Source organism: Callorhinchus milii, unplaced genomic scaffold (assembly GCF_018977255.1).
Source record: "Callorhinchus milii isolate IMCB2004 unplaced genomic scaffold, IMCB_Cmil_1.0 Scaffold2, whole genome shotgun sequence".
NCBI classification, from domain to species: domain Eukaryota; kingdom Metazoa; phylum Chordata; class Chondrichthyes; order Chimaeriformes; family Callorhinchidae; genus Callorhinchus; species Callorhinchus milii.
In genome coordinates, this window is record NW_024704743.1 from 28114965 (window position 1) to 28135867 (window position 20903).

General features: G+C 42.6%; 1 protein-coding gene across 1 annotated transcript in view; it reads left to right on the forward strand.

Moving 5' to 3' along the window:
• Nucleotides 1-17216, forward strand: part of LOC103176312 (FH1/FH2 domain-containing protein 3) — a 353167-nt gene extending 335951 nt beyond the window's left edge. Inside the window, 4 exon segments of the mRNA XM_042332021.1 lie at nucleotides 2488-2511; nucleotides 4447-4627; nucleotides 5960-6121; nucleotides 14634-17216. Coding sequence (XP_042187955.1) covers nucleotides 2488-2511; nucleotides 4447-4627; nucleotides 5960-6121; nucleotides 14634-14716 — 450 coding nt within the window. The 3' untranslated portion in view covers nucleotides 14717-17216.
• The last annotated feature ends 3687 nt before the right edge of the window (nucleotides 17217-20903 follow it).

Consider the following 20903-nt stretch of genomic DNA (forward strand, 5'->3'; position numbering starts at 1 on the left):
TAGCACCTTATTATATCCTCCCAACGTGAAAGGCACTATATAAATGCAATTTATTATTGTTGATATTTTAAACAGGGTCTTAACTAATTGGTGGTGAAAATTGTTAAATTCAGCCTGAATTCCGAAGCGGGATTTTCTCAGTTCTTAAAAAGAGCTGCTTTTGAAATATTGAAAAATCTGTTGTGTGCCTCACTCGTCTAAATTTATAGAACATAAGAATTGTGTGAAAATTTGGCTCATAGGTGTGGTTTAAGTGCTCTGAGATGCCGTCCGGCGTGAAGGCCTCTATATAAATGCAAGTTGTTGTTGTGGTTGGTGGTGACATCATCCGCAGACATGGAGTTAACTTCCACATGTATGCGGATGACACCCAACTCTACCTTTCCTCCTCTACTCTCAACTCCACGACCACCGATGTCCTGACAGCCTGTCCGACATCGAGTCCTGGACGAGAGACAACTTTCTTCAGCTCAACGTGCGAAAAACCGAGGCCCTCCTGATTGGCTCACGTCAGCGCCTCCGCACCTCAGGCGCTGACACCATCAGCATCCAAGGCTGCGCTCTCCACCTCTCAAAGCCAGTCAGGAACCTCGGCGTTTTGTTCGACCCTGAGCTGTCCTTTCTCCCTCACATCCGCACCACAACTGGCACCGCCTTCCATCACCTCCGGAACATCGCCAGACTACGGCATTACCTCACCCCTCACGCTGCTGAAACCCTGGTTCACGCCTTTGTCACCTCAAGGCTGGACTATGGGAACTCTCTCCTCGCCGGCCTTCCCGGCACCTCCCTCCACAAGCTGCAGGTCATTCAGAACTCTGCAGCTCGTGTACTGTCCCGCACCAGGCTTCGCGACCACATCACTCCCACCCTCGCTCGCCTCCACTGGCTCCCCATTCCCCAGAGGATTGATTTCAAGATCCTCATCCTCACCTACAAGGCCATTCACGGCCTTGCTCCCTCCTACCTCTCCGACCTACTATCCCCCTACCTACCTGCCCGTACCCTCCGTTCCTCTGGCTCCGGTCTGCTCCACGTCCCCCGCCCCAACCGCCCTACCATCGGTGGTCGGGCCTTCAGCCTCTCAGCCCCCAGGCTCTGGAACTCCATCCCCCAGTGCCTTCGCCTTGCTTCCTCCCTCTCCTCCTTCAAGGCCGGTCTCAAAACCTTTCTCTTTGACCGAGCCTTCAGCTCCCCTCTCGACTCTCTTCTCTCGACTCTCTTCCCCCTCCTCGCTCCCTCCCTTCCATCCCCTCACCCTGACCATTTCCCCCCTCCTCGCTCCCTCCCTTCCCTCCCCTCACCCTGACCATTTCCCCCTCCTCGCTCCCTCCCTTCCCTCCCCTCACCCTGACCATTCCCCCCCTGCTTGGGTTATGACCCAACTGTGCAGCGCCTTGGGACGTCCTCCTGACGTGAAAGGCGCTTTATAAATGGAATCTTGTTGTTGTTGTGGTTCAACTAGGAATAAACAGTCACTATGCTTTACAGTAAATTGTGTGAAGTGCTTTGAGATGTTTCAATGATGTGATAACACGCTATAACAAGGAATATTATTATTATACGCTAGTATGGTAGCCATTCTCCATGAGTGTGCTGAGATCGGGATTTGACCTGCTTTACTAGATCTGCTGAGCACTAAATGCAAGTCAAAGCTTGAGATGAAGGCTTCTGTCACAGCCCATGCATTTATCCAGAAATGTGATTGAAATTCCACATCTCCTACAACCTACCATTCAGTTGGATCTGCAGAATTGTTCAGATCACATTGCCTAGTGTTTTACTGATCAGAGGAGAAGACCCTCTGTCTATGTGGCAAATTTCAAAGTTCAACAACTTGTGCAAGGGAGATATGGAGCTGCTCCCACCCAGGGGTTATGCACATATTTCAATCACTGCTGCACAGAGGCAGTTGAGTCAGTGATAAGAGGTAATCATTGATGATTATCACCAGAAGAATAACTAGGGAGGTAAGATTTGTTTTTGTACATAGAGAGCTGTTAGATTGTGAAATGCTTTACCACAAATGGCTCTTCAAGTCAATCTTTAACAGTATTCAAGAAAGAATTGGATAAACTGTTAAAATTAATAATATTAGACATGAGATTGGAGGAGATAGCTCCAGTGGGGGAATCAGCAAAGACATCATGTGCTGAATAGTTTCTTTCTGTGCTATAAACATTCTAAAATTTTATGAAGGGTATTTNAAAAAAGGAAATCTGTCAATGCACAATCTCTAAGGAGTTGCAGAGATACTATCACATGAGTGAGATTTTACCAACAAAGCACTGCTAGTTGCTACCCTAAGCATTTGTCTGTAATATGAGGTAACTGAGATGCATGTCTCATTGATCCCTTGTAATCTGGCCAATTTTCCATTGTCTTTTGTAACTTGTGTTGACTCTTCATTTCTCTATGTATATCATGCTTTTTCCTCTTTGCTTTCCTCTCTCCCTCCCACCCTCCCTTTCTCCGCTTCCTTTCTAGACTGATGATGAAGATGATGGTGAGGTACGGTTGCTGGGTGGCATTGTGCTGGATGTTTGTTTGCCTTGTGTTATCACCAACACCGCCTTTACACTAACGACAACATGAGAAGCAATTGATGGCCGGCCTCTTCTGTTCCATTGCATCTTTTAAAACCGCATTAACCTATTGGCCTTGTTCTTGAGTGCTTTAACAGGCGCGATTTCATGAGTATTAACATCTGGGGAGCTGGTGATCCACTAATTTGCCGGCGATCATCATGACAGTTTTTGATTCCTTCCAGCTGCCGAGGTCTCTATTGGCACTGGCTGCACATATCTATCCAAGTCTTTCATGTCAGTACTCTAATCTGATAGTGTCTGCCTGCATTTCCTTTTCATGGGATGTTACACTATAATTGTACCCTTTCCTACATTTGCTTCCAAGTTCAAGTTTGCTTCCCCGGGCGATTATTTTGTAAACTACCCTTTCATCTCTGTTAGTTATCTTAAGGAATAAGCAGAAGGCTCCTGCATTAGCCAAGTGGGCAAAGAGACTGCACAGTGTAACACTGAGCCATACAGAAAGTTAACTTCTGAACTCAAACAATTGTTTTCTGTTGGAGTCCCCCAGTGATTGTGCCCGGTTGAATTTATGCTCCTAAAACGTCATAATTTCTTGTGGAGAGGCAGGATTTCCTATGGTGTAGGATGGTAACTGAGCCTTGCTGACTGAACTCACTGGTGTCTGTCTCATCATTGTCTGGTCTTGTCACCTCAACCGCTATTTGATAATGTGCCATTACAGAACTATTACATGTTTGCTGAATTTGCCTACAAATACATAAGTCAAGACTTTGAGCTCGCAGTCCAGAATGACACTCCAATGTAGCACTGGTGGAAGGCTGCATTGTCAGAGCTACACTGTCCTTCAGATAACAATTTTAAACCAAGATCCCGTCTGCCTGTTCAAAGGAACATTAGAAATCCCATGGCAGTATTTGAAAAGAGAAGGGAGTTCTGATGTCCTGACCAACAATTCCCCAGATAAAAAGTTGATCGCGCACTTCATTGCTGTTTGTAGGTCACTGTTTGTGGGAAACTGGCTGTTGCACTCCCCGACAAATGCACAGTCACTACACTTCACAGTAAATCCTGCGAAGTGCTTTATCAATTGTATGGCTTGCTGCTACACCTTTACCTATTCAGCTATTAGGACAGGACTAATGATCTTAAGGAATGAAATGCAATTATTGATTGTCTGAAATCAAACGAGAAAATTAATGGATAAACACACCAGGCTGCTCAGTAGCTAATCAGAGTTGTATATCTTGCATTGCCATCGATGTTAGGTACTTCTGACTTCCACAATGACAGCATACTGAGACTCCTTCAAGCAAGACAATCTCTGTGCGGATGCTAGCTTGCAAGGAGAAATGGCTTAACCCTTTTCAAAATCGTCCTTGAACTTTTAAAAACAAGTTGATTGACATTCCACAGAGCTTTGATGGGGTACATGAAATGTTTTTCAGATGATTTTAAAAAAGAGTAGAATAATGTTTTAAAATTGCAACAAATTGTCAATCCTGTTATGATATGCATTAGAGGCCAAACTTCTCATGGTTTTAGCCTTAAGGCCAATATCTCAAAATTTAAGAATGCATATAATTTTGGAGAAATTCTTAAATTCGCTTTTAATGTAGATGCTGCTTTTCTGCAGTTTTCAAGTGATTTTTGAACAATTTTCCAATTTTTAAGATATTTTCAATTTTGAATAAATTGCTTAAAGTTAACAGCATGAGGAATTTGGGATTTTTAATGCCCCCTCTCCCATCCCCACCCCACCCTACTGCATACACACCGCATATGTTCATAGCATGCATGTGCATCAGTGGGTCAATAGAAGATTGCAGTGCCATGCCACTTGTTTTTTGGCCTGCTGAAGGAATGATAGTAAATGTGCTTCTGATCCATTGTACAGACAGGAAAGTTCTCCACCAACACCACCAACGCCTCGAGCAGCAGACAGCCACAAGGACTCCAGTACGCAGAAGAGGCAGCAGAACACGAGAACATGAAAGCCGTACTCAAAACGTCCTCGCCCAGCGGAGAGGTCGCTACCTGTGTGCCAGGCACGCGCACACGAACAAGAGCCAACAGAGGTAAGAGTTGTCACAGCGCAGCCATTCATCCTGCGCCAGAGATGGAAAGCTTAAGTTTGTGCCACAACCAAAGGGTCCCTATGTTGCTATTGCAGAAAATCTCTGATTTGCAGGACAGTTCAAGAGTATAAACTTTTCCCTTGCAGCTCTTGGTGTGACATGTGTCTTTGAGTATGAAAACTGCCAGTGAACTTGTAGCATTACTAAGCTGTGATTCAATGTGTGGATGAGAATCTAAGATGCTGTGTTTGCCTCTGGCTAGAGGGAGACATAATGTTAAGATTAGAGCTAGGACAGTTCAAAGTGAAATTGGAAAATAATTCTTCACAGAGTGGTGTGAAAATGTGGAATGTATTGCTCCAAATGTTGTCGAGGCGAAATCTATTGGGATGCTTAAAAAAACAGACACGTGGACAGACAGCAAATACTGGGAAGTGATGATATTTGTTACACCTGATATAGCACTTTTCACGTCAGGACACCTCAAAGGTCTTCACAGAATTTACTGTGACGTGGAGTGACTGTGTACTCTGTGGATGAAGGCAACAGACAATATTGTGCACAACAACGTCCCACAAATAGCTATGAAGTAAATGACTGATTTGAGTTTTTTGAGGGTTGGTGGGTTTGTTGGCCAGGACACCGGACAAAACTCCCTTCTCTTATTGAATAGTGCCATTCTTTATGGGATCTTTAACATACATGTTAACATGTGGAGTCTTTAACATGTGACTCCATGTAACATCTTTAATATGTGAAGTCTTTAACATCTTTAACATGTGGAGTCCTGTCAGTGGTTAGAGCACTCGCCTCGCAAGCGGGAGATCTGGGTTTGATTCCTGACAGGGCAAAACGTTGGGCAAGTTTGCTTAATCCACACGCCTCTTTACCTAGCAGTAAGTAGAGTCCGGTTGTTAGTTGATTAGCAGATCGCTTTTCCGGGGATAATAATTTCTTCATAAATAATAAAAGGTCACTAAATCCACAAATATTTGTGGGACACTGCTGTGCACAATTGGCTGCCGCATTTCGCCCACAAAATATACAGTCAATTCAATTTAAAGTATATTCCGTGAAGTGCTTTAAGACGTATCGAAGACATGATAAGGCTCTATATTAAATGCAAAGATTATTATTATACACCTGAATAGGCGGATGGGACCCCAGTTTAACATCTCATCCTAAGGACACGGTATAATGGAAAAGACAGGTAAATGGGATCAAACAATCTGCCATGGTCTGATAAACTAGTGGAACAGGTTTGAAGGACTGAATGGCCTCCGGTTCCTATTGCTGAACCCTCACCCTGGTGATGTGCCACTCCCTCTCTAGGCCGTGTTGGATCCTGGAACCCGGGTAACGATGATTCTCCAAATGCCACAGATGATGCTGCAGATGAAATTATGGACCGGATTGTAAAGTCTGCCACCCAAGTGCCAAATCAGAGAGCGGTGCCGAGAGAGAGGAAACGCTCACGAGCAAACAGGAAGTCTCGTAAGTTATTGAAATTTCTCTCTTGCTCCTTAAATGTTACGGTCGGGATGTAAAAAGGGCTCCTTCGCTTCACTCCCGAGTACAGCAGCATCTCCATTATGTGGTATTGGACGTTGGCATTGGAGAACTTCATGATGCTTAATACATGCTGTTTGCCAATGCTAACTTTTCATTCCACATTTAGAATGAAAGATTCTATCAATCCTACTGTAAGTGGCGAATTCAGTATTTGCTAATTTGAGAATTTTAGGGCCCCTCCCCCACTGTTAGGAGCCATTCCGAAAATCATCTTAAAATGCCTCAAATGATAGTTTTTCAAAGTATTAATTTACAATTGGTGCACATACAAACAGTGCAATTATGGGCAGTATTATAATATGGCCATTTGTATAATTCTTTAAATTTCCTCCTAACACAAACTCAACACATGTCGACCTAAAAAATTCTCAGATGCCAAACGACTGCATTTGGAATTTGACCACAGTCTCCATTTGTGAGAAGTGACATGAAAAATCTGTTCAACACATCAACCATGAGTGTTTAATAATATCTCTTCCTAACATCCTTTCCTCCTAGCTGATGAAATATCTCTGCTGACAAGTGGCTCCTGCAGGGAGGTGGGATGGGATTCAGGAATTTAGTGAAAAACTCAAGAAAAGCAAGGGAAGAAAGACAAGTTACATTAATTCCCGCAGCTGGGTTTTGACAAGCATCTGGAATTATTTCCTTACTATAGTTATGCACGCCAGTCAGTCATTAGCAAATGGGCATGTTGGATGCAACCTTATTCTGTTACCTTGAACGGTTTGACCTTAACGGGAATATTTTCTTCTTGTAAATTAGAGCTGTTTGATCACTGAGAGTGAATAACAATGAGCAATGAGGCTGTCAAAATATTCATTCGGTCACTCCCATGGCATTTCAGAACTGGGTAGCTGAAACAACATGAAAATGATTTCAAAATAACTCTTGACGAATTTATTTTCATAAAGTCACTCTTTGTGCTTCAATGCATTTCACCCTGACATTCTTTGGCTGAGAATGTTAGTAGACAAACTCTTCTCAAGACTTTTACCAATACCACTCTGGAAGTGGCCAAATTTGCTGGAGTGATCTGATGCAGTTTGGCTTACAGAACTGCCCTTTCTGCCTGGTGATTCATCCAATATCATGCGCTCCCTGTATCTTTACAGGCTGTACTGCTCCTTGTGCCGAAAGTCTATATACAAACAGACAGCAAGAGGTGTAGGTGCTCCCAGGCCTCTCTTATTGCACTCTGAAGCTTGTTACTAAACAGTGGGCGTAGGTATCTGTTTCAATGTTCTTGCCACCAAGGGGGAGATGCGTTGGTCAGCTGCTATCAGAAACCTCCCCTGAACTGTGACATTCCATGTATTTTGGTTGGTCGGATGTCAAACCCAACAAATTTAAGAGTACAAAACAGAGTGAGAGTTCCACATAACTATACATAGTAGTATACTATAGGTCGTATTGTCTGTAATAGAATGTACACATTCTCCGAGAAGGAATTTATTCTGCTTACCTAATTTTGGATAGTATTAGACACAGGTTGACAAGAGCCAAGGCATGGGAACCCCAAAGTGTGTATTGGGGTACTACTGTTGTTTAACCAGCTGAAACCCCCATTGACTGCCCTGTCTGACAAGCTTCCCGCTGCTTCAGCGGGTAGGTCCACAGTACCCATTAGGGCTTTGGCTGGCAGGCTTAACAGGAACCGAGTGGGAAGAATTCCAGTGACTAATCTGTCCCTACAAGTCCTGCAGATGCGCCCTGGAGTACTATAGGGCAAGCTCATAAATCGGACATCCGTTTCTAACGTTTTGTTGCCAAAAACATCACCAGGGAACCAACTCAGTATCAAGGAGACCATGCTTGCCTCCTCCCCAAGGTGTATGATCATTGGTTGTCATTTGACATTCAACAAGCACATTCATTCCATGGTCTAGTGGTGTCACAACTCTCAGCTGCAGGGTTTTCTGTGAGAAAGTATCCACTACAGTTTCAGTATTAGGGAGAGATGCACTTTGTCAAGGGTGTCTCAGGGTGTTATAGTGAAGGGTTCTGTTTTGGGAACACTCTTTTCCTTTCGCAAACGCACCCTGCCAGAAAACTGGAAACCAGACAGTAACACACACTAAAAAAACGCTTTTGGAGGAAAGCTGCCCAATTTGTATGACTTCACCGCAACAGACAAATCATGGTGTTGAAAAGGGAATCAGATTTCAGCATTTGAAGGAGGTGTGATTCATTTGGCTATTGTGGAGACATGTCTCCTTTTAGGATTAACAGAGTTTATTAGGATTTCACAAAAACAGACAAAACATAATGCCAGGTCTGTCAGACATTATCTGCAACAATCCAAGCAAATCCACTACAGGAATGAATTCCACCATCTGAGCAGATAGAAAGCAAACTAGGATGGTCCATGAACTATAATTCTTACAGTTCTTATTCCCTTGGAATAAAAAGACTGAAAAAGGTGATTTTTTTTGAGCGAACTTTCTTGATTCATATAGCCTGCATGTGTCAAGGATCTAATGACAGAAAGAGGACACCTGGTTTAGTGAAGATAGATTCATTGGACCTATGCCTTCAACCCCAATATTGCTGCTGGATCCTCTTTGCTTCTCCAGGGAATGTATCTTTTGTTCCTGTTTCAATCTGTCACCAGTTGGGTCTCACTGGCCCAGCCATTTATTGCCAAGAAGGGTTCTCTCTCTCTCCCTCTCCCTCCCTCCCTCCCTCCCTCCTTCTCTAATCCATTCCTTTCCATCTTCTCCTCCACTCCTCTTCACTGCTCTATGTCACCTTATTTGATCTCCAAGTTATGAATCAGTTTACTGAGTCACGTGAATGCAGTTCAATAAAATAGATTTATACATTCATATCTCATGTGGACTTAACGGTAGAGCATCCTTTTGGTACAAGTGAGTAAAGCTTGGGAATGCTACAGAATAATTAGTTTGCTACGGTCTTCCCCATCACTCAGAAATTGTTTCCTGGGAAGAAGACCGGTTAGAGCAGTGAGAAAGCCATAGTCCAACTGTGATGTGGGGCGGGGGGGGGGGGGGGGAGCAATTGTCTGATTACAGTTAGTCTAATTGGGCATAATTTTCTGAGGCGATAATTGTCATTGGTGAAAATTATAATATGATGTATCTTTCAGAATTTTATCCTCTTCACCCACATCTAGTTCCGCTTCCTGAATACCTTGTTGTTTTCAGGTCGTTTTTAGTCTCACGGAGATCTGTTATTTTAGGTGTCTTCTCCCTTGCTGCTCTGTTGATATAAGTTATGTGAATGCCTCATCCATGTGTTTTTCTTAAGCTAGAATTTAGGGCTTCAGCCTTGAATTGCCTGAGTCTGGGAATAATCACTGGTGGCTAAGGACTGCTTCGCTAAGTCTTTGCCATCTCAGACCCTGAGGAAACAAACAGCACATGTAGCAACTGACCAGCGCTCCTGGAATATGGGTAGTCAATCGCACAGTTGCTTTTGTTTTGGAAAACCCGTAAAAATAGATTGCAGCAGCATTTCTAATGCCTGACATCCATTGTCTTCACTCAACTTTGCATGCAACTCATGTTAAGTACAGTTCAGCCTCGCTCACAGATTTCAGGATAAATCAGTTGATGGCAAAGTTGGGAGTGTGACTCTTCTCAATGGGTATTAACAGTACCAGTATAATACAATTTATATTTATTCCTGAGAATCGAATTGTATTCCCTAATGAGATAGCGCTCTCTCCTTTCAGCTTCTACATATGAGACCGAGGCTCTCCTGATTGGCTCCCGTCAGCACCTCTTCACTTCAGGCGCTGACAGTATCACCATCCATGGTTGCACACTCAACCTTGCTAAGCCAGTCCAGAATCTTGGGGTCTTGTTCGACCCTCTCCTTTCTACCTCACATTCACACCATGACCCACTCTGCCTTCCCCACCTCCGCAATGTCGCCCGGCTCCGACACTGTCTCACACCGCAGGCCGCCGAAACCCACATTACATTGAGGCTCGACTGTGCAAACTGACTGCTTGTCGGCCTCCCCAACTCCTCCCTCCACAGGCTGCAGATCATCCAGAACGCTACAGCTCGTGTCCTCTCCCAAACTAGACTCCGTGACCCTATCACCTCCATTGTTGCCCAACTCCACTGGCTTCCCATCTCACACAGATACAGTTCAAGATCTTGGTCCTCACCTTCAAAGCTCTCCATGGTCTTGCTCCCTCCTACCTCTCCGACCTCCTAACCCCCTACCATCCTGTTCGGTCCTTCTGCTCAGCAGGCTCCGGCCTGCTTCACGTCCCCCGCCTTGCTTGCCCCACTATAGGTGAGTGGGCCTTCCGCCACTCTACACCCACCCTCTGGAACTTCATCCCGCAGTCCCTCCATCTTGCCCCCTCTCTCGCCACCTTAAAGACCCACCTCAAGACCCTCCTCTTCGACCGTGTTTTCGATATCCCTGCTTGCCCCCCTGCCTCCCCCTTCCCCCACCCCGACCCTCAGCTTGGGTCCGTAACTCTGTCTGTCCAGCGACTTGGGACGTCCTCCCGACGTGAACGGCGCTATGTAAATGTAATTTTGTTGTATTATTTTCACAAATCTCTGTAGGTGGTTCTGATAAGCAGCCACTCACAAGATTATTTGGGTGAAGAAGGCCCTTCGGTCCATCCAAACTCTATCCTCCAGAACATCCAACCTACCATCTCCCCATCAAACTGCTTTTTAAATGAGTCCAGTGTCCTGGCCTTTACCATCTTTCCTTGCAATCTGTTATAGTTGTCAATTACCCTCTGTATAAAGAAAAACTTCCTGGTAACTGTCGCGAAATTGTCCTTTACAACTCTAAACCTAAGTCCTCTTGTACTACTGTCTGGTTGCAATCTAAAGTATTGTTCTGGGTTTACTTTTCTCCACGGCTCCCCCCTCTTCACTTCTGTCCTCCTGATAAACCCAGGCTACGCCAGGTGCAATATTCTCAATGAATGTATATTATATTATCAGACTGTTTGAAAACTTTTTTTTAAGGGTGAAGAGAAATGTAGGATACTAAACTAAATAGTCAATAAATATTTAGATTAGTGCTTATCTACCAGATGAGAATAAGTACTAGATCTCTACATGAAATACATTCCTATCTATATAGCTATGTTAAAGCGTGGACTATCTAAATGTATAATTAGGAACAGGAAAGGAGTAGGCTATATGCAAGTCGAGGCTGTTCTTCCATTAGTTTATTAAATCATGACAGATCTTTCAATCCCATTTCCTTCCTTTTTTCCATATCCGTTAATACCCTTAGTTCCAAAATATATATAATCTATCTATGTAAACCGATAAAGACAGTGTTCTGTATGTGGAGTCTTGTGGCTCAATGGTTAGAGAACTCGCCTTGCAAGCGAGAGACCTGGCTTCAATTCCCACAGGGCGAAATGTTGTGCAAATTTCCTGACTCCACACTTGTTTGTTTAACTAGCAGTAAATAGGAACCCGGTTGTTGGTCAATTCGTGGATCGCTTTTCCAGGGGTAATAATTCCTTATAAAAAATAAATTGGTCCCCCATCCATGATTGTTTGTGAAACACTGCTGTGCACAATTGGCTGCCATGTTTCGCCCACAAAATATACAGTCAATTCACTTTACAGTGTTTTCTACAAAGAGCTTTGAGACGTCTCGAAAACATGATAAGGCGCTATATCAAATGCAAGGAATATTATTATTATCCGTCCATACATTAAACATTACCTTTTCCCACAGGTTTGACTTCTTTAGTCCAGCAGTTGTGGTAACTGGTGGAAGCTTTGGGTGGGGGAAGAGTAAGGACTTGTCTCTTACCTACTAGCAAGCTAGTGCATTTTATGAAATCTAGGTTAATGGAACTGAGCTACGAAAATTGTGACCCACATTGCATCTGTTAAAGGAACAAGCTTTAGTGATGGATCCGGGACAAAAGTGTTTAAGGGGTAATTGGGAAGAATTGGCTGTTTGATTAATTTGAAAAATTTAATGTGTTTATCGTTATTGTGTGCTGGATATTTCTTTCGTTATTTTCTCATCCAGACAGTTTTAATGTGTAAATAAATTTCGCCCTTCCTAGAATAAGTCTTCAGCAATCCAACCTACCAACTGCAGTTATTGTAATTCAGTAGACACAGACATCTAGATATCACTGGGCTCTGCCATTGGTTTGAGAACAAATCCAGTCATTTGATTTGATATATTAATCTTTGCAGGACTTGTCCTTTAATAGAGTCAAATCTTTCAGCTAATGTCTACAGCTATGGAAGGGACTTGTCCTCAGCACAAGGCAAATTTACTGCCAGGTTAATCTGTCACTGCAATAAATCCAATAATCCATTCAGGATGCCTGCTATTTAGGCCTGTAAGTAATATCCGTAACTGATTGAGTCAGATGCCTTTAAACTATTATTTATTTGTTTCCCAGCCTGTCTTTGGTGGGATAGGGTTAAGTGCTGCAACCTTGCATTACACAGGGAATGTTTGTCCAAACTATACTGTAACAAAACACATCCATGCAAAATGCTGGAGAGAAAGACAAATGCCTCAGAGTGCTTCACTTGTGCAGAGAGAGTGGGAGTTCCAGGCATTTTTTCAGCTAATACTAAAATTGCAGTTCATATTGTGCCCTCTACATTGCTGAATGTTGAGGCAATACATAATTCTTGAATTTTCCTTCATATTTGCATTTTGTTTTTTGTAGCACATGACTTCAATGATTTTTATGCAGTAATTAATTTGAATTCATCCCTCACTGCAATAAGTCCAATAAATGTTAACGGACAATAAAATCAGATCAATAAGTCCCTTTCTTAACAGCAGGTCTCCCTACAGTTACCTCATCTAGTTTTTCTTGGCTGTTACAGCATTTCTTTCACACTCTTCACTCTCATCACAAAATGCAAATAAGTACTATATTGGAGATAATATTTCTAATAAAGAAACAGGAGCCTGAGACTCGCGGGAAACCTTGAAATTCCACATAGTCTCAGCCTGCAAGACCACTGAGTCTAAAAATTTAAGATCATGCAGAATTGTGAAAAATTCTTAAATTCAATTCTAATTTGAAAGCCACCATTCTACAGTTCTTGAAAGGAGCCCGCACCTAATTAAAGCTGAACTGTTTTTCCACAACTCTGCCCAGTGATTCAACTTTAAGACAACGTATTCTTCAAGCTGAAGATGAGTTAGAAGGTCAACCTCAAGTATCTATCTCTCTACAATAGATGTAAAGGAAGCTTAGCTTTACATTCTTGAAAAGATATATTCAGCAAAAATTAAGACATCCTATCAAATCAGCATAAATTGAGGATTATCCCTAGAAGAAAAAAGGTGTAAGAGTTTTTAACACAGAGCATTGTTGCAATATTCATATCTTACTACAAAAAGCTGTTGAAGCCGAGTTCATAACAAGATTTGAAAATGATGAATACTTGAGGAAAAATAATATTAAAGGGGCAGAAAGACTAGGAAAATAAAATTAGGACAGATCACTCCAGTGAGCAAGCTAACACCAGCATAGACCCATTGGGTCAGATGGCTGCTTGGTGTGTTTTGAATGTTTTCTAGCAACAACAACAACAAGATTCCATTTATAGAGCGCCTTTCACTTCGGGAGGACGTCCCAAGGCACTGGACAGTTGGGTCAGGATCCGAGCAGGGGGGAAATGGTCAGGGTGAGGGGAGGGAAGGGAGGGAGCGAGGAGGGGGTAGAGAGTCGAGAAGGGAGCTGAAGGCACGGTTAAAGAGAAAGGTCTTGAGACCGGCCTTGAAGGAGGAAAGGGAGGAGGTGGCGAAGGCACTGGGGATAGAGTTCCAGAGCCTCGGGGCTGAGAGGCTGAAGGCCCGGCCACCGATGGTAGGGCGGTTGGCGCCGGGGACGTGGAGCAGACCGGAGCCAGAGGAACGGAGGGTATGGGCAGGTAGGTAGGGGGATAGTAGGTCGGAGAGGTAGGAGGGAGCAGGCCGTGAATGGCCTTGTAGGTGAGGATGAGGATCTTGAATTTGATCCTCTGGGGGATGGGAGCCAGTGGAGGCGAGCGAGGGTGGGAGTGATGTGGTCCGAAGCCTGGTGCGGGACAGTACACGAGCTGCAGAGTTCTGAATGACCTGCAGCTTGTGGAGGGAGGTGCGGGAAGGCCGGCGAGGAGAGAGTTCCCATAGTCCAGCCTTGAGGTGATAAAGGCGTGGACCAGAGTTTCAGCAGCGTGAGGGGTGAGGTAGTGCCGTAGTCTGGCGATGTTCCGGAGGTGATGGAAGGCGGTGCCAGTTGTGGCGCGGATATGAGGAAGAAAGGACAGCTCAGGGTCCAACAGAACACCGAGGTTCCTGACTCACTTTGAGAGGTGGAGAGTGCAGCCTTGGATGCTGTAGAGCAAGTAGAGCATTCCCCCATCAGAAAAAAAACTATAAAATCACAGTACTCTTGACACCAACCCTTTCTGATTATCTTTTTGTCTCTTGGTTTTGACAGTAAGAAGAACACTAAAGAGTGGCTTGACACCAGAGGAGGCCAAAGCACTGGGTCTGGTGAACACCTCCGAGATGCAGGTGTGAAGTGACTGAACACGAGCCAAGGCAGGAAACACCACTAATAGCACCTGGGCAAGGCATGACACAGCACGGCTAAAAACATCCAGCTGGCAACCATTGGCTGCTCTGGGCATCCAGTCACTACCCAGCTCACTCATCGTATGACACATATGAGCGACGAGAGCTTCAAAGGGATGTTGAATATTGGCACTAAAATTCTGAGAGTTTTTTTTTAAAAATCAGGATTGTTCAGAAATATTTATACCTAGATAAAAGTATTGCTTTTTGTTTTGTTTTTCTAATTGACAGGGTTAGAAAAGTAAGCTGTTGTACGAGATATGTTGTACGAAATATGTTTACGTTGGCTTTTCTTGTGGCCTACTTATGTAGCAATACCATGCACCAAGTCAGTGTAAGCACCAGACCTTAAGGAGACAGTATGTTGAAGTTTGCTGGATCAACCCCAGCCATGTGTTGGAACTTTAAACAGATGTCGTCTAACCTGCACCAAAAAGCATTGATGTGATCCAGCGTAGTCTAACTTATACACACAAAAATACATTAGTTGAACAGATAACCTTGAGTTTTCCAAAGTTATGTGTTTGTGGCCCAGTACAGTGAAAGCAAACTTCTTTTCTAGAATATTATTGGCAAAGATAGGTATTAAATATAGTGAAGTACAGGCTGGACCAGTTAGGCAGCAGAGGATTCTGAAACAGCATCAGGAACAGTCGTGTTCATTGAAGTCCAAGTCAGTGCAAAGATCGTCAAGAGGCAGTATGTCTATGAAGAAGACATAATTGCAATGATCATTAAAAGTGTATTAAATGACTTGCCTTTATAACTAAGGCCTGAAAATCTGACTGATTTGATTGTAGGTTTTTTTAAATGGAGACAACTGAAGTATCTTAATATTCCTGTACAGCCCATCCCTAAAGCTCAGTGACACAGTGTGGACTGCCGTATAATCAGTGAGTTTTGTCACCTCTGCCTGTTTGCACTGGGAGGGAAGGGCCTATCCTGTCTTGACATTTTAATGTTGGTCAGAGAGTCCAGAATCTCAATGAACCCAACTCCTGATGGCCATGATTTGTACTTCCTAGTAGTTTCTGAAGCACAGCCAATATTGATAATAGATAGTCCTCAGCTCCACTCAATTCTTACTGAAACCTCAGAGATGGCAAAGGCTAAAGCAAGGGAGAGTTGGACAAGAAGGAGATTACCCTCCCCAACCCCCACAAAGTGTCCAAAAGTGATAATCCCAAAAAGTATTATAGTGAAATAAAAGTGGTGTATAGAGTGCTAGAGAGTGGAGGCCAGGTCAGCTGGTTGCAAGCCAAGATCAGAAGTGAAACCTTCCAGACCAGCAGACAATCCACAATTTCCTGGCCAGTAAACTCAGCTGCTGTTTGATTTCACCTGATTATGATGATAGGGGCTGAGTATGGGGTACTCTTGTTTAGTATACATGGGGTAGGCAGTATGAGGTGTTGTAGGGTTGAACACAACTGCAACAAGTTTTCCTTCTGCCAGCTGAGCTGAAGTGTAACTTGAACTGCACCACTGTGTGGATTCACCATGACTGCGTCTAAGAAGCTCTTCAACCACAAGATGAGGAAAAGGCTCAGTGTTTTACCTATAAATGGCATGATATAACGAAGGGGGTAAGGGTACTATGAGAGCAGAAGGTAGATAGAGGTGCAGGGGTGTAGTTTGGTGCAGTCAATCATGTTGAAATGCCTCAAAAAAGTCAAGCTTGGACTTTAGGGTCAATCATTTTCCAGGAGGCATGCAATAAGATTACACATTAAAACAGTTCAATGATCTGCAGTTAATTTTCAGGTCAGTTCCGTTGTTCAGCCTCTGACTCAACAGTCACCTATCAATACATTTGTGCTCAGGCTTATGTAGATAATGGGATGAGGATTAGCAGTCTCACTGTGATTGAATTTAATGCATAGTCAAAACAAAACTCAAACAGGCATATAGATATTTTTCATTCTTTCAAAGAGGACCGACCTATGGAATGGGATAATAAAGTAACATTTCATTTTATAATCAAGCACAAAATAAGAACAGCACATGATCAGCATTACCTATATGTACCAGATCAGAGAGAGCCATAGCATAGTAATACTATTGAGGGGTAGAGACAACAAAACTTGCATTTATATTGCATCCTTCACATTGCGGTGTCGTGTCTTGGAGTGCCTAGGTTTAGTCGTGTCTCCTACATCTTTGTGCCCCTAGATTGCTGGCCTAAATGCAAGTCTTATTCACCGCATGAAAATTTGCTTATGGATTTGCAGGTATACAGCGTAGAACCCTAAAACAGGTTAGTGAGTCCATGAGCTAAGGTGGGGTGGGCCAAGATTTGTGCACGTTTTCACATGTAATGAGTTATCTGATGCCTTGGAGAAGTTTATCATTTGTTATTTTTGGCCCAGCAGTGAGATTTGAAAATCTCCATGGTTGTTTCAATAATAATAATAATACTTGCATTTCATATAGCTCCTAATCATGCCCCCTAGATGTCTCAAAGTGCTTCATGGGATACACTGTAAAGTGTTTTTGACTGTTTTTTGGGTGAAATGCGACCGGCTTTGTGAGAAAGATAGCACCTCATAAGGCTGTGTCTGGATTCCTCTATGTCCCCATGTGTCATTAATGATCGTGGCTGAACACTTGTATCGTGGTCTGTGTGCCTGGCTGATCCAGAAGATAAGATCATAGGTCAGGCTCAAGGAACATTGAGACAGACCAAACCAAGTGACCCTTGCAGACGTTTGTATGCAGAGCTTCTCTTGTGTTGAAAAGCTATGGATTGAGCGACATTAATAACACAATACCAACAATCGGGATAGTAAGGTGTAAAAGTCAAGAAGGAATTTATAATAATAATCCTTGCATTTGATATAGCGCTTTTCACATCTTCTAGACGTCTCAAAGCGCTTCACAGAATATAATGTAAACTGAATTGACTATATATTTGTGGGCGAAACTTGGCAGTAGTGTCCCACAAACAGTCGTGGAGTGAAGTGACCAATTTATTTTTTTCTTGAGGGATTATTATTAGGCATATGGAGTAAGGAAACTTTCCCAAGGTTTCGCCCTGCCGGGAATCGAACCCAGGTCTCTCAATGTATTAGTCAAAGAGAAGCGTCTGCTTGTCTAACCCTTTTATATGGATCAATGAAATCTAATTGTTGAAAAATGTGCTGTCAAATATTCAATAATCTTGAGTAAGGATGTAAATCTGCAATTTTCCAGCAACAAATGTGCTCATAAAGCTAGCAGTCAACGAATGTGTAGAGGAGTTGTCAGCACAGTGTGAGCAGCTTCTGTAGCCTCAAATTTTACTTTTAAATTTAAGTGCAAAACATAAATTGAGAGGAATAGGGTTAGTTATTCACTTCTTGACGGTAAAACATCTGACCTTGGCATTGATTGTTTGCAGTGAGATCTCCCAATGAGGAAAGCACATGGTGAAGATTGGTAAATTTACCGACTGGCAGAAAATTGCTCCAAAGGGTTTATCCTCAATGTTCTGCTTCGTCGCCACTGACTGTTTGGATTTTGGCCACTTAAGTATTAAGGCAATGGAGTAGGAGATTAGTCCACAGTAGATTAGTAAGGGGCAAACTAAAAAGAAGTAAATTTGTGACGTGATAGAACCATAGAAATTTACAGCAAAGAAAAAGGCCATTTGGCTCATTGTATCTGTGCTGGCTCTTTTAAAGAGCAATTCTTTCTGTCCCGATACCCCTATAGTTTACTACTTTTTAGATATCTGTCTAGTTCCCTTTTGAAAGCTTATATGGATTCTACCTCAACCACTGCTGCCAGGGCATTTCCATAACCTATGTTATCACAGGAGATATCACATGCTGTAAATTGTGTCAGCCAGGCTCAGTGGTAACACTGAGTTGGAAGTTTCTGGAATCACATAGTGTAAGATGACACTCCAATGCAGTGCTAGGGGTGTGTTGCATTGTTGGAGGCGCGGTCCTTCGGATGAGACGTTAAACCAAGGTCCCATCAGCCTGTTCGGGTGGACGTTAAATATCCCATAGTACTAGTCGAAAAGAGAAGGTTGTTTTTCCCGATGTTCTGGAAAACAAATCCCCAAAATAAAATTGGTTACTCACTCCAAGACTGTTTGTGGGACATTGCTGTGCAGAATTACCTGCCATGTTTCTCTCACAAAGTATGCAGTCAAACCACTTTACAGTATATCATGTGAAGCACTTTGAGACATCTCAATAACGTAATAAGGTGCTATATCAAGGCAAGGATTACTATTATTATAAATTTCATCCCAAAGTTTCTTCACCTCTCAGTAGATTATGACAGATTATGAAGAAGGCTGATATGAAAACCAAAGTGAAAATGATATATCTTTGTACAATAGTTTTTTAAGGCAACCTGGTGTACACCGACCATAACAATACAGTTACTATTTTATTGCTGGTAATTTCAATCAGGTTGATATAAAGCATATGTTCCAAGATGGCAACTGTGAATAGACAGTACAGTAGAGTCTTAGTTCTATCTATCTCATTTTGGCTTCATATCACGGTAGTATTTTATTTATTTATTTTTAAGCGGTTTTCAAAAAAGTAAAACCAATACTCAGAATAATCATCATGGTGCCTGTAAAAGTTGATAGGCAGAAACGAATCTTAGGTTTCCACATGGCAATATTGTGTTTGGCTTTCTCAGCATGACTTTTGATTTGTGTTTCCATATATCCACCGTATCTTGTTACAGCTCAAATATTAGGTAGATTTGATCATTTTTTTTTAAAGTTCAAGAAGCTCCTTCCTGCCTTGGCTTGCAATGTAGATACTGTCTCTTTAACGTACTTGGACTGCATGAATTGGCTGTACTGGCAACACAAGCAGTGGATTCTTGAAAGGTTACATACTGTGTAATGAAGCTTCCGAGAGCATAAGGAAAAGAGGAATTCATTTGCTTTTATTATTTTTGAAAAACAAATGCAGTGTTAAAGCATGTATGAATATGTGTAATCCTTTTCAGTTTGAACCTAGGCTTCCTCATCAATCCTGCACTTTTACTGAGACAGCTGAATAGATGATGATTCAATTGAAGAGCCCTTGGAAAGGGCAGCAATACACAATGCACAGCCTTGTGGTACACTCTTATAGCCACGTATAAGGCTTTAACACTGTGGCCAACAGATCAAAAAGAATGGTTGTCTCCCCATTATGGCTATGTAGAAAATACCACAGATTTTCATTTAATTTGAAACCGTCTAAGGACGTATTCTTGACTTTTTTTGTGAACTGGGAATTTGTAAAAAAAAATTAAGCAGGAAAAAGAAAAGACTTGTAAAGTAGAAAGTGAGAGTTTCGAAGAAAAAATAAAAGGACAATGCTGTACAATTGTGTAAATGTCGCTCTTCATAATGTTTTGTGTAGCATAGTGTAAAATAGGTCAGACAATGGCAGTGTTATTCTGTGAATTGTAATTTAAAACAAAAGCCATGCATGGTCCTTTAATTACTCCATAAATTGCTCATTATAGATAAGGGTGTTTGTTATATCTTACGTCCATGTGTCTCTGAAATTGCATTTGTTTTTGTGTTTTTATGTTAAGGACTTGAACTACTGTTGTAGAACCATCCACTACACAGCAACTACGTATACAGCCTTAGGAAGCCTTGACACTGCATTATTAATTACTAGTGCGGTTAGGGAGGCACAGGCCACCCTCTTGCTCGCAGCCCACCTGCCCTAATGTCTCCTCCACTAGTACAACACCCTTGTCTGTCAGTGACATTCAAGTTAGAAGTGTAAACTGGCTGCAGAAGAACTCCATATCTTAAATCTTACCATAACTCTTAGCAGTGTTTCAACAGCTTCCAGCAACAGTACTATGTACAAACATCTCGCAATAAAGCTCTATTAAGCAAACGTTGTCAATCGTGTCTATGTTGTTTTATCAAACGGAAATGAGAGCTAGGAATGAGAGCTCAAAGCTGAGAGCTTTAGCAAAGACAGGTTGGATGGCTGGCTGGGTGGGTGAGTGAGCAGGCAGGTGTCTGTGTGAGTGTGTGTGTGTGGAGGAAACCATCACTCAATCTGTTATATAATAATGATGATGCTCTATCCTTCAAACAAGGCTGTTACTGTATTTATTTTGCATGTGTCAAAAATTTGGGCAGAATTTATTGATATTTTTCATTCTC